This window comes from Trachypithecus francoisi, unplaced genomic scaffold, assembly GCF_009764315.1.
Source record: "Trachypithecus francoisi isolate TF-2019V2 unplaced genomic scaffold, Tfra_2.0 Lachesis_group15, whole genome shotgun sequence".
Taxonomy (NCBI): domain Eukaryota; kingdom Metazoa; phylum Chordata; class Mammalia; order Primates; family Cercopithecidae; genus Trachypithecus; species Trachypithecus francoisi.
This window is the reverse complement of record NW_022681460.1, coordinates 60736859-60749562: the sequence shown is the minus strand read 5'-3', so window position 1 is coordinate 60749562 and position 12704 is coordinate 60736859. Positions and strand designations below refer to the sequence as shown.

The 12704-nt window shown below is 38.8% G+C and overlaps 1 protein-coding gene across 10 annotated transcripts in view; it reads right to left on the bottom strand.

Moving 5' to 3' along the window:
- The window catches only part of IPCEF1 (interaction protein for cytohesin exchange factors 1), a 204807-nt gene that overhangs the window by 61443 nt on the left and 130660 nt on the right, over positions 1 to 12704 (bottom strand). For all 10 annotated transcript variants that reach the window (XM_033234991.1, XM_033234994.1, XM_033234997.1 and 7 more), the window contains 2 exons: positions 5298 to 5371; positions 3715 to 3786 (listed from right to left, as the gene is read on the bottom strand). In XM_033234991.1, the coding sequence (XP_033090882.1) occupies positions 3715 to 3786; positions 5298 to 5371 (146 nt within the window). The remainder of the gene's footprint in view (positions 1 to 3714; positions 3787 to 5297; positions 5372 to 12704) is intronic.

The following is a 12704-nucleotide window of genomic DNA, read 5'->3' as shown; positions in this document are numbered from 1 at the left end:
TATAGGAAGTCTTTTGCTTTGTCTAACAAGAATACATTTTATGTATTATTAACTAAAATAAGCATTTAAAAATTCATTTTTTAAAACTGACCAGGCAAAATACAACACATTTCATGGTTCGCTTTTAAAAACACCAGAATAACAATTTTTAGCTTATACGTTAGTTCATAATTGTGTAAGTTGATTCTCCCTCACCCCCAAAAAACAACTAAAAGTGAAATAGGCAAAATATTCCTTAAAGAGACCAAAAAAATAGTTTTCACTTGAGTATCTGAAATAAGAAAAGGCATTTCTAAGCTCCTTTCCCAAACTTGGAAATAGAGCAAAATAGAAGACTGTTGACAATAAAGAAAATATTTTTCTCAGCCCTTACGCAAAACTTATATCCTTTTCATCACAACTATTAGTTACTTGCTGTGAAAAACTGGTGATGGTTTAGAATCTTGTTTGACTGTTTTCTTTCTAGGATCCACTGGCTTAGAGTACCTTCTTTGCTAAGAACTTTTTTTAAAAAACATCATGGCAGCAGGAAAATGTCTATCTGTGGCTAAGTAGATGGATGCACAAAAGGACTTATATTTACATAAAAGAAAATGACAGATGTTTCCTGGGAGTTTGTTGTATATTAATTTGACGTGAGTGTGTGTGTTGGAGGAGAACAAGTGTTAAGAAATTGATGTACAAAACAAGAGCATTCTTCCCACAGTGTCTGAGAAAGGCAGCTCCCGTCTTTGCTGAGAAACCAACTCTTTCATTACCCTTAATTATTTACCCCTATACTTTTAAATTGAGACTCACTACAAAACATGCGGAGCTTCTACCAAACTTGTAATTAAGTTACAAGTAATTAAGTTGAAGTAATTTCCCTTCATCGTCTCTGAGAGAAATGTCACCATCCAGAAATGCAGTTGCCCAGGGAGAGGAACTTCTAAAACAAGGACTCATCACTCCAAATGCTACCCACTCCCTCCCCCACACCTCTCATCTTACCAAGTAATACCCAGATACATTATTTCCTGGCTTAAACCGGCTGCATCAGTAAGAAGGGACATTCTTCATATGTTATTGCAAAGTAAATCTCTGTCATCTGCATAATCTTGTGGGAGAAGGGAGAAGTTGCATTGTTGACTACTAGAAAAGTCATTTTTAGAATAATGAAACTCTATAATAATATTATAAACATGAGAAATTATTATAGATTTCAGGCCCAGACAAAATGGACCATTTAGCCGGATGGACAATTTTCAAGTCTAAAGGTCACTAAGAGATTCGAAAACATGGAGTCCAGACACCTTAAGTTCAAATTTCAATTTGCATCTTGTTTGTCAGCTGTAAGATAACCCCTAAAAGAATTTGAAGTAAAATGAACAGATCTTCATAGCATAGACAGGTGATAAGATCTTGACAATGATAACTGTGAAAGACTTTGATTTCACAGCCAACAGGATGAAGTATATCTATCATATCTACCCATGCAACTCTACTTACCATTAGGTAGGTTTCTGCAAAGGGAGAACATACAATTGGAAGATAAATAAACTGGAAATTTAAATAAACACTGGGGTAGTGAGGAGGGGGATGTGGGATTTACAGAGCACATCTGCATGAAATACAGCTGATTCAGATAAACATGGAAAGGTCTCACACTTTCATTGGTTTAAAAATGCACCTTACAGTGTAGGAGGAAAAATTCACTAGGTAACAAACAAAGCACTTAGAATCAATGGTTTCTCTGCTACTGTCTCACTCACCTCTTGGTGGAGAGAGGAGAACTACTTGCAAGGAATCAGCCACAGAATGAGTGGGAAGGACAGGCCAGGGATGGAAGCTGGAGATGCAAGGCGCTTTTAAAGAACAGCCAGGACAGCAGGAGGTATTGGGCAGGGGAGAGGCGGGCAGCACTTTTTCACTGCCATTCAAGACCAGAAAGGACCATTTGGGATGAACTGAGGCTCAGCAGCGGACTGACCTCACTATCACAGGGCTCCAAGTGCTAGTGGGCAAGACCTTGTGCCTTCCACATCCCACTTACACAGCAAGGGCTTTGCTAACCAACAGGATTTAGCAACTGATGCAAATAAAAAAAAATAAGTAAAGAGCTTTGATGTGGAGATTTTAACATCCTCTCCGTTCGTGTATCTGTTCTTATTTTTCTCAGATGCTTAAGAAAACCAAGGGGAGAAAAAAGCTAAAACTAGAAAAAGGGTAGAAACAACTTCTCTCTTTGTCCAAGTAAATCAAAGCTTTGTTTGGAAGACTCAACTGTCAGTTCCTTGCCTTGTTATTTCTAACACAGGGCTTCCCAACTTTCTACAGTACAAAACCATTCTGTCCTCACCTGGAGGGTGATGCTGGGGAGGTGAAGATAGGGGACAGATGAGAATCCTTCTAGCTGGACAAAGCTACTGAAGGAGAGTGTGCGTGTGTGTGTTGCGCGCGTGTGCCCATGCACACGTTTGGTGAAAAACAGTTGCTTTTTTCCTTCATGTTTCTAGAGCAAGAGAGCAAAGAGAACTACATAGGGCAGATAGGTAAGGAAATCATTATAAGTAAAACAGATTAAGCATAAGCTCTATGAATGAAGGAATTATGTGTGGTTTTTTCATTGCCATTGCCCACCATCTGCTGCAATGGGGCACGTGGTAGGCATTCCATAAACATATTTTCAATTGGTCATTTGAAATAATAAGAGACACTAAGAATTCTGAAAATATGGCTAAATTAAATAGAATGCCTTCTGATACCTCCAGTTGGCACCTCAAATACAGCCTGATTCAAATAGCTATTGTTGACCAGGTGAGGTGGCTTATGCCTGTAGTTCCAGCACTTTGGGAGGCTGAGTTGGGTGGATCACTTGAAGTCAGGAGTTCGAGACCAGCCTGGCCAACATGGTGAAACCCTACCTCCACCAAAAACACAAAAAATTAGCTGGGCATGGTGATGCATGCCTGTAACTTGGGAGGCTGATGCAGGAGAATCATTCAGACTCAGGATGCAGAGGTTGCAGTGAGCCGAGATCACACCACTGCACTCCAGCCTGGGCAACAGGAAAAGACTCTGTCTCAAAAATAAATAAGTAAATAAACAAACGAATAACAACTATGGTGATCACACCTGAATCTAAACCATTAGGAATTGCGTAGAGCAGGTTGTACTCTACACACAACCCACTTATTTTCACAGACCACCTGGCAAATGGAGCTAGGGATCTACAATTTTAAGTTCAATGTACTCTGAGCAAAGACATTTTGCAAAATGTTCAGGACAATACATGGAGAAGTGATAAATACATGAATCATCACGATAATCACACAGCATATATTAATTGATATAGATATATTTTGCATGTAGAATTCTGAAAGTTGCAAGATCAGTTACATAATACTTCCAAGCCTCTCTCCTTGTGATGCTGATTCTCCTTTTAACGTGTTCTTTTAATGACTTCTGTCCACTCCTTTCTCTACTTAGTGGTTCCCTGAGAGGAACTGTACAGCCTCTTCCTAAAATAGCCACTTTGATATGTGTAATTCTCCAAACTGTTTCCAAATACTAGAGAAGAATGAAGGCATTGCAAGTGCTAAATAGATTAATCCTTAAAGTAACAGAAATAAATAAAACAATAATTGATATGAACATATGGTTAAAATTCCAACGCCTAACCAAAGTTAAGTACACTCCCATTAAGGATTGGGTTTACCAGTTTCCTCTACTTACACATTCATTTCCTGCACATTCTCAGCTGCAAAATAAAAGGTCTTGATCTGTGGATGGCTGATCTTAAAAGCACTTGAAGGAGGAAAAGCAGAAACACATAAAAAATTAGTGTTTATAGTCAACAATGGATCTGAAAATAAATCAGTAAAATATAAGCTTTGTAAATTTGTCTGCTTTCTTCGTAAATTTACAAAAAATAATTTGGTAATATTAAATACCTATTGTCTAGTCTCTATTTCGTATAGGGAATTGAGAGTCAATTTTTTATGTCAGAATATCCAGAACAGGGCTGAGTCTTAGCTGGTCAGTAGTTTCCATTTAAAATATATAGGCATATCCTTTTCCTCTCACTTGCTAACTGCTTTGCTATAAAGATACAATAAATTCAATTTTAAAGTGATAGAAATGTCACTTCAAAATATTCAGAACAACTACTTCAAGCAAGGTATTTCTTCACTTTCAATCAAATATACAGAAGAATTTTTATAGGAAAATAATCAGGTATGGAACATCCACTCTGCAGCAACACATCAGAAATCTTATCCAAGGCATCCTTTGTTAGTGAAAGAGAAATATGAAATAGATTTTAGTATAAAAGAAAAGTAGAAAACATTGAAGATAACAAACAAGAAGTGCTTCCACTTCAACCTTTAGGCAGGAAGTCCTGCAGCACAGCACAGGCCAGGGTTTTTGTCAATAGCCAATCATTTTCAAACCACAAGCAACACTGGACATGTGCAACCACACCACAGAGGCAAAGACTTAAAGTTAACACCAGTTTACTAATCTTGTTAAAAGTACTCAATTGCTGCAACTAGTAACATAGGACAAAAAGGAAAGCCCCCTTCTGATAAGACTGGAAAAGATGTCAAAGCTTGAAGAAATAATAAGAAAAAGGTGAAAATGGACACATATGCAAAATATAGCAGCCTGCTATCATGGGAGGAGCACTTGAATGAAAGTCTAGATACCTGGGTTTACAGCCAGCCCTCTCATGAGATCTAAGCAGGTCACAGACTCTTTGGGCTGTTTCCTTCTCAGGAAAACCAGGACCATGAGCTGGTGATTTTTTTGGTCCCTGTCAGTTCTCAAATCTTTTGGATTTAAATTAGATCAGAGTGTAATCTCTAAGCTTAAGACATCTCAGAAAATTCAATTGCAAGGGTGCCTCTGATTAACTCCATGAACTAAGAAAGAGAAACTGGTCTTGCTGGCATATCTGCAGCTCGGGTGAGTCCTATTTAACTGCTTGTTCTTTTCTTTACTAGAACTGAAGCTTGACATCTGACCTCCCTGCCAGTCCTGGAGGGGTTTTATTCCATCACAGACACAGTCATCAACAACAGTCCATGCCAAGGCTTCATGGGGGTTTTAAAATCCATCTGCTCCACAAAACAAAACTTCCAGAAAATGAGAGGTTAAATGCTTTTATTTCTATGTAGGGTGCCAACCCATAACGCTCCAAAATCTCAGACATTCCAATGTTACCTTCACTCACTTCTAAATCACCATATCACTTGGTGAACATTATGAAGAGATAGTATCCTGGCTCAGAGTTTTGTGGAAGATGAGAGACAACTTACTGTTTTTTCTTGCATTCGGATGCTCTTTCTACAGTGAAATCAGGCAGGTTGACAAATCCATCAGCTTTCTCTGCCTGAAACAAACACATACCACAAATAGGAATGAATGCATCAATCTTGGGGATTTGTGTATTGAGATCATGTACATGGAATAGGGATGGTATAAATGAAATGAGGGAGAATCAAGAGATACCACCCTGAATCACCATGGAGGTGTCCCAGACACACAATTCATGAGAAAAAAATTAATGTTTTCCTGACAAGTCACTCAGAATCTTTCCATGAGAAGTGACATGACATGACACAGCTTAGGGGTGGTCACCATATGGCAGGCATAGGACCTGCCTCCACCCGCCTCCTGTCTCCGTGGAAAACATAGCTAACCAAACAGAGTCTTATGTCTGCTGAGCCCGTCAGCATCTATAGCATCTTCTATTCCTACTACTCTAGTCAGCTAGCACATAGGAAGAAACCTAACTCACATTCTTGATATATATGGTGCCCAGAGCCCTGACTTTGGAGTTAGCAAATCTGCATTCCTATCATGGATCGACCACTTACTGGTTGTTATGATTTAAATGAGCTCAGATAAACAAAACAGCTAAGAGTCACTCAACACACATTATTTCCCCTCCCAAGTCTGTAGGCAGGGCCTTGGGGATTAAATCACAGAGCTACATCTTTCAGAACCTCAGTCCCATTGTTGATTCCTGGGGATTCTTTCTACAAAGAAAAGACTGTAGAAGAAAATTGCATTTATGAGGACATAGCATAAATGTCACTTTACATCAGCAAAAACATGTATAGGAAATATAATCACTGTCCCACCTCTCTAAGAATTTGTTGATCTGTGTTTTACAAATAAAGTTTAACTGAGCCACGATGAAGCTAGATTGTTTGTCACCCATAGAATTCAAATCTTCTCGCGTCTACACTGATGTCTCTGAGTAGAGAAATAGAATCCACAAGATTAAACATAAATGAGTCTGTGGTTACTGGGAGATGAGTAAAAATGGATTTAAAAAATACCGTCTTAATTTTACAAGTCGGCTAGCTATTAAGTTAGTGTCATGGGTGCTTTTAGTTTACTTGATCATTCTGCTCTTTCCTTTATTGTCAACTAGAGTGCAACTTGCATTCTTTTCTTCGGAAAAATTAAACGGTGAAGCATCTAACCCTATGCCCATCTTCTCTCTCTTATGTGACTCAACTCATCTAAATTCTTCACCTGAAATGCCTTCTTTTTATAAGATTCAAAACTCAAGGATGGGTGTAGTGGTTCATGCCTGTAATTCCAGCACTTTGGGAGGTTGAGACGGGTGGATCACTAGAGGAAAGGTGTTCAAGATCAGCCCAGTCAACATGGTGAAACCCTGTCTCTACTAAAAATACAAAAAAAAAAAAAAATTTAGCTAGTCATGGTGGTGGGCACCTGCAATTTCAGCTACTTGGGAAGCTGAGGCAGGAGGTTAGCTTGAACCTGGGAGGTAGAGGTTGCAGTGAGCCGAGATCACGCCACTGCACTCCAGTGTGGACAACAGAGTGGGACTCTGTCTTAAAAAAAAAAAAAATTCAAAATTTAATTCTAATGGATACTCTCTTCTTTAAACATTATTTATGCATATGTGTGTGTATACAGAATGAATATGTATTCATTCATATGTATATTATATATATGCAGCTTCTCTCTTGACAGGTTGCTTAATTACTGGATGCTGATTCTCAAAAAGAATATAAGGTATTCAGAGAATACAGACTAAGTCAACTTTCTGTACAATGCATAGTGCTTCCTGTGGATTCTCAATCAACCTTACAAAAAAGTATAGTTTTGAAAAACTACGTTAGGGCCCATCAATTCCACTTTTAGATCTACAAACTGAGTATCCCTTAATTGAAATGCTTGGGACTGTAAGTGTTTTATATTTCAGAATTTTTCTGATTTGCGGATATTTGCATGTACAAACAAGTCAAGCATCCCAAATCTGAAAATCCAACACCCAATGAATACTCCCTTTGAGCATCATGTTGGTGCTCAAGAACTTTCAGATTTTGGAACATTTTGGATTGGATTTTGGGATTACGGATGCTCAACTGTATGCCCAAAGGAATTGAAAAAGGGTACTCAAATACATGTGCAGCCCTGTTCACAAAGCACTCACAACAGCCAAAAGGTAGAAACAGCCCAAATGCCCATTAACAGACAAATGGATAAATTAATTGTGCTGTATCTATACAATGGAATATTATTCAGCCTTAAAAAAAGAATAAAGTGCTAATACATGCTATGTGGATGAATCTCGAAAACCTTGTGTTAAGTGAAAGAAACGAGACACAAAAGCTCGTCTCTCATATGATTCAATTTATAGGAAATATCCAGAAGTGGAAATACAGGGAGACAGAACATAGCTAATTGGTAGCTACCCAGGGCCTAGGCAGTAGGAAATAGGGAGCAACTGCTCAATGGGTAAGGGGTTTCCTTTTGGGGTGATGAAAATGTTTGGAATCTAGATAGATGAGGAGGTTGCACAATGTCGTGAATGTATTAAATGCCACTGAATTGCTCACTTTAAAGTAGTTAATGTTAGGTTGTATGACTTTCATCTCAATTTTAAGAATCTATGTTAGGGTAAGGCGTTTTTATGTAAATTTCCATAATTAATTTAGAAAGAAAAAAATCACTTAGACTCAGCATTTGTTTCTACTTCCTCCTCCCATTCATTTCCATATGTTCCAGAGAAACCGTAGAGACCAAAACTCCGCCCGTGTTGCTAAATCCCCTCTACTGTTTTCAGTCCTCACTTAATTGAACTCTAAGTGGCGCTGTAGCTGCTCTCTCCCTCTGGAGCCACCCTCCTGTTGTGGCCTTTTTGACAACACATTACTGCTGCTCCCCTTTTTTCTCTATGCCTTCTTCTCTTTCAGGGGTCTTGTTCTCCTGTCTATTTCTTAAATGTCAGAGTTCCCTAGAGTTCTGTCCACAGACTTATTCTCTTTTTGTTCCAAAACTCTCTATGGATGATCATACACACTTTCATGGCTTCATCTGTCATCACTGTACACACATATCCAAAACCCATACCTTGTATCACCACTGTCTACATATATCCAAAATCCATATCTCAAACTGGGATTCAATCCAGGAACTCCTGTCCCAGATTTCCAGCTGCCTAGTAAGCCTATTCCCATGGGCCCCACAAGAGTAACAAATCCAAAATCAAACTCATTATCTTACTCCATAAAATGCCTATTCCTTTCTCCTGTGTTCTCCACTTCAATGAACAATATCACTTTCTAGCCAGTTGCCGAAACAGGACATCTGAGAGACATCCCCAACTCTTCCATTCCCTTCTCGGTGCCCATGCACGTAAACTCAAAGTTGTATTGTTGCTGCATCTGCTCACGGGTCTTCAATCCATCCATTACCTACTGCCTCCTTCAACTTACCCTTAATGTTTTGTTGAATTACTATAAAAGTCTCCTAAACTATTCTCCTTCTCTGTAATTCTGTCCTTTCATCAAATTTAGTGTCCAAATCACAGCCACAGTCACAGCAAATCTTTACATCATGAGCATTCTTCATGGCACCGTTCTGATTAAATACCCTGCATGGTGTCCAGTTGCCCTCGGGTCAACTCTAAATGCCTCAGCAGAGGATTTAGACCCTTTATAATCAAGCCCTGATTAGTTCCACAATTTCATCTCTCCCCCTCCCCCATTTAGCCAAAGCCAAACAGAAAAATCAAAAACAAAGGAAAAACAATACTTCTGGCCAGGTGCAGTGGCTCACGCCTGTAATCCCAGCACTTTGGGAGGCCAAGGTAGGCAGATCACCTGAGGTTAGGAGTTTGAGACTAGCTTGGCCAACATGGTGAAACTCCATCTCTACTAAAAATTGCAAAAAGTAGCCAAGCATGGTGGTGGACGCCTGTGATCCCGGCCACTTAGGAGGCTGAAGCTGAGGCAGGAGAATCGCTTGAACCAGGGGGCAGAAGTTGCAGTGAGCCGAGATCACACCATTGTACTCCAGCCTGGGAAACAGAGCTAAACTCTGTCTCGAAACAAAAAAAAAAAAATTAAAAAACAAAATAATAAAAAAAGAAAAAAACAATAGTTCCATGGAGCTGAATTAGAATCAGCACCCAATTTATGGCATGATTAGTTTCTAGAAAACTCATTTTCAGTACAATAAATCTATCTCAAATGATATAATACACAAATCAATCAACAAAAATGTAACATACCTACATACACTTTTAGTAATATTTTTATTCATCTAAAAATAAAATTGGCCAGGCTCAGTGGCTCACGCCTGTAATCCCAGCACTTTTGGAGGCCAAAGTGGAAGGATCACTTGAGCCCAAGAGTTCAAGACCAGCCTGGGCAACATGGTGAAATCCCATCTCTGCAAAGGTATAAAAATTAGCCGCGTATGGTGGCACACGCCTGTATTCCCAGCTACTTGAGAGGCTGAGGTGGGAGAATCACCTGAGCCCAGAGGTTGAGGCTGTCATGGGTTGTGATCACACCACTGCACTCCAGCCTGGGTGACAAAGTTAAAATGTGTCTCAAAAAATAATAATAATAACTAATTAAATCTAATCAATGTAAAAAATAAATGGTAAATCTTCATTTGGGTGGATTCCTTTTCTGCATAAGTGAAACAGCTGACATTCCCTTAAATAGGAGCCTAAATAAGTTTGGGTGAAAACACCTTAGTGTTTCCCCAGGAAATTATCACTTTAAAAGCAGAAGCTTTTTTTTTGTATTCTGAAGACAGTTGAGTTATATTCAAAATCACGGATAATTTATGTCAAAAATGGTCCTTGCTTATTTGACTTGCAAAAAAAAATGCCTCAAAAATGACAATCACACAGGGCAAATCCTGAGAGAATGACAGTTTTCTTCTCTTCCTCCTCCTTTTCCTCCTCCTACGTTTCTCCAGATCCCTTGTTGCCTATTATATTAACTAAAATGAGTTTGTTGAATGAGATCCTTCTTCTTCAATTCCTAACTTTCTAAAAAGTTTCTTGCAGGTGGCCAAATGGGGTGGCTCACGCCTGTAAACTCAGCACTTTGGGAGGCCGAGGCAGAAGGATCACTTGAGCTCAGGAGTTCAAGACCAGCCCAGGCAACATAGGGAGACCTTGTCTCTACTGAAAAAAAAAAAAAAAAAGATTTCCTCCAGGTTCTATATGGGTACCTGCAAGTTTCCCTCGAAATCGTGATATCATAAAAAACTTGTTCTCCTGCCAGAGGTATCAAACCCATCCTTTGGCCATTGTGCAAACTTCTCTTTCCAAATCTAGTCTTAAATTCAGAAGAAACACATTCCTTTTACTGTATTTAGTTATCTGGTTGTTTGTCTGCTTCTCCAGTGGATTGTGAGTACCTTGAAGGTAATAACTGTGTTGTTCATACATATTACTTATAAGGTATGGAATAAGTACATGTAAAATAAATAAATACATTTTATGAATGAATGAACGAACTATAATCTTTTTCCTCTAACAATAAAGTGTTAAAATGAGATGCAGAAGGTAGTGTGAAAAAGTTTGACAGTTTCTTTTTTTTTTTTTTTTCAGACAGAGTCTCTCTCTGTGTTGCCCAGGCTTGAGTGCAGTGGTGCGATCTTGGCTCACTGCAAGCTCCGCCTCCTGGGTTCACACCATTCTCCTGCCTCAGCCTCCCTAGTAGCTGAGACTACAGGCACCCGCCACCATACCTGGCTAATTTTTTGTATTTTTTTTAGTAGAGACGAGGTTTCACTGTGTTAACCAGGATAGTCTTGATCTCCTGACCTCGTGATCAGCCTGCCTCAGCCTCCCAAAGTGCTGGGATTACAGGCATGAGCCACCACACCCAGCAGTTCGGCAGTTTCTAAAAAATGTAAGCATATAATTACCATGCAACTGAGCAATTCTACCCCTATCCAAGAGGAACGGATACAAATGCCCATGCAAAGGTTTGTGTGCAAATCATTACAGCAGCGTTATTCGTAATAACCCAGAACTGGAAACAGCCTAAATGCCCATCAACTACTAAATAGAATAGGACACAGCCATACGGTGAAATGCTATGTAATCATGAAAAGGAGCAAGCCACTGACACTTGCTGAAACATGAATGAACCCTGAAAACATTCTGCTAAGTGAAAATGAAACACAAGTGATCACTTATGACTGTGTGATTCCATTTCCATGAAATGTCCAGAAAGGGCAAATCTATAGAGACAGAAAGCAGGACAGTGGTTGCCTGGGGTTAGGGGTGGGAATTAACTGTAAATAGGGATGGAGGATCTTACTGGTACAATAAAAATTATTTAAAACTGTTTTATTATGATGGTTGCACCACTGGGTAAATCTACCAAAAATGGATGAACTGCAAATTTGAATAGTGTGAACTTTATGATACATAAAATGTACCTTAATACAGCTGTTTTTTAAAAACACGAGGTGTAGAAGAAGTTTGGAGAATAATATGCAAATTAAATCTCTCCTAGTTGGCCATCAGTGAGACTTGGAAGCAGATGAAATAGGAGGCTTCTGACAATCCCACTGACGATTCAGTATGATTGGTTCAAACTTCAGATACCAAATTAGGTTTCTATTTCCAATACTCCATGGTTTAATCTTAACTATAGTTTCAAGCTTGGACTATAGGAATTTTGGAGACACAAATATTTCATGCAATGTTTGCCATACTTCAGACATTTGTAAAAATTAACTAAAATAGAACATTAAATTTTAATGTTTAAATGGCAGAGCACAGAGGCTTTTTAGGACAGTGAAAATACACTGTATTTTTTTTAAAACTGGATATATGTCATTGTACATTTGTCCAAACCCACAGAATGTACAACACCAAGAGTGAACCCAGGATGAACTATGGAGTCTGGGTGACAATGATGTGCCAATGTCGGCTCATCAATGATAATAAATCTCCCATGCAGATGGAGATATTGATGATGGGGAGGTTGTCCATGAGTACGGGCAGGGAGTAGATGGGCAATAGCTGTACCTTCCTCTTAATTTTGCTGTGAGCCTAAAACTGCTCTAAAAAGATAAAGTATTTTAGAAATTAACTAAAATAGGACATCAGATTTTAGAAATTAAATGCAAAAATAAGTGTTCATTACCATGATAACATTTGGCCTTTTTGTACCACAAACATTTTGGAAAATATACAAAATTACTTCTTAGGTACCTACACATGTCAGAAAAGCAGAAAGGCTGACCAGGAGAAATGAGAGTGACGTGTATTCCCGAGTCTAAGTAGGTCAAAGAAGACCAAGCCAGAAGCAGATGAATGGTAATATAGGAAACTGTCATGTAGTTCCTGGTGAAAAAATGAAAAGTAATATTCTCTCTCTACTTTCAATGAAACCATAGTTCCTTAATTCTAAAGCCCT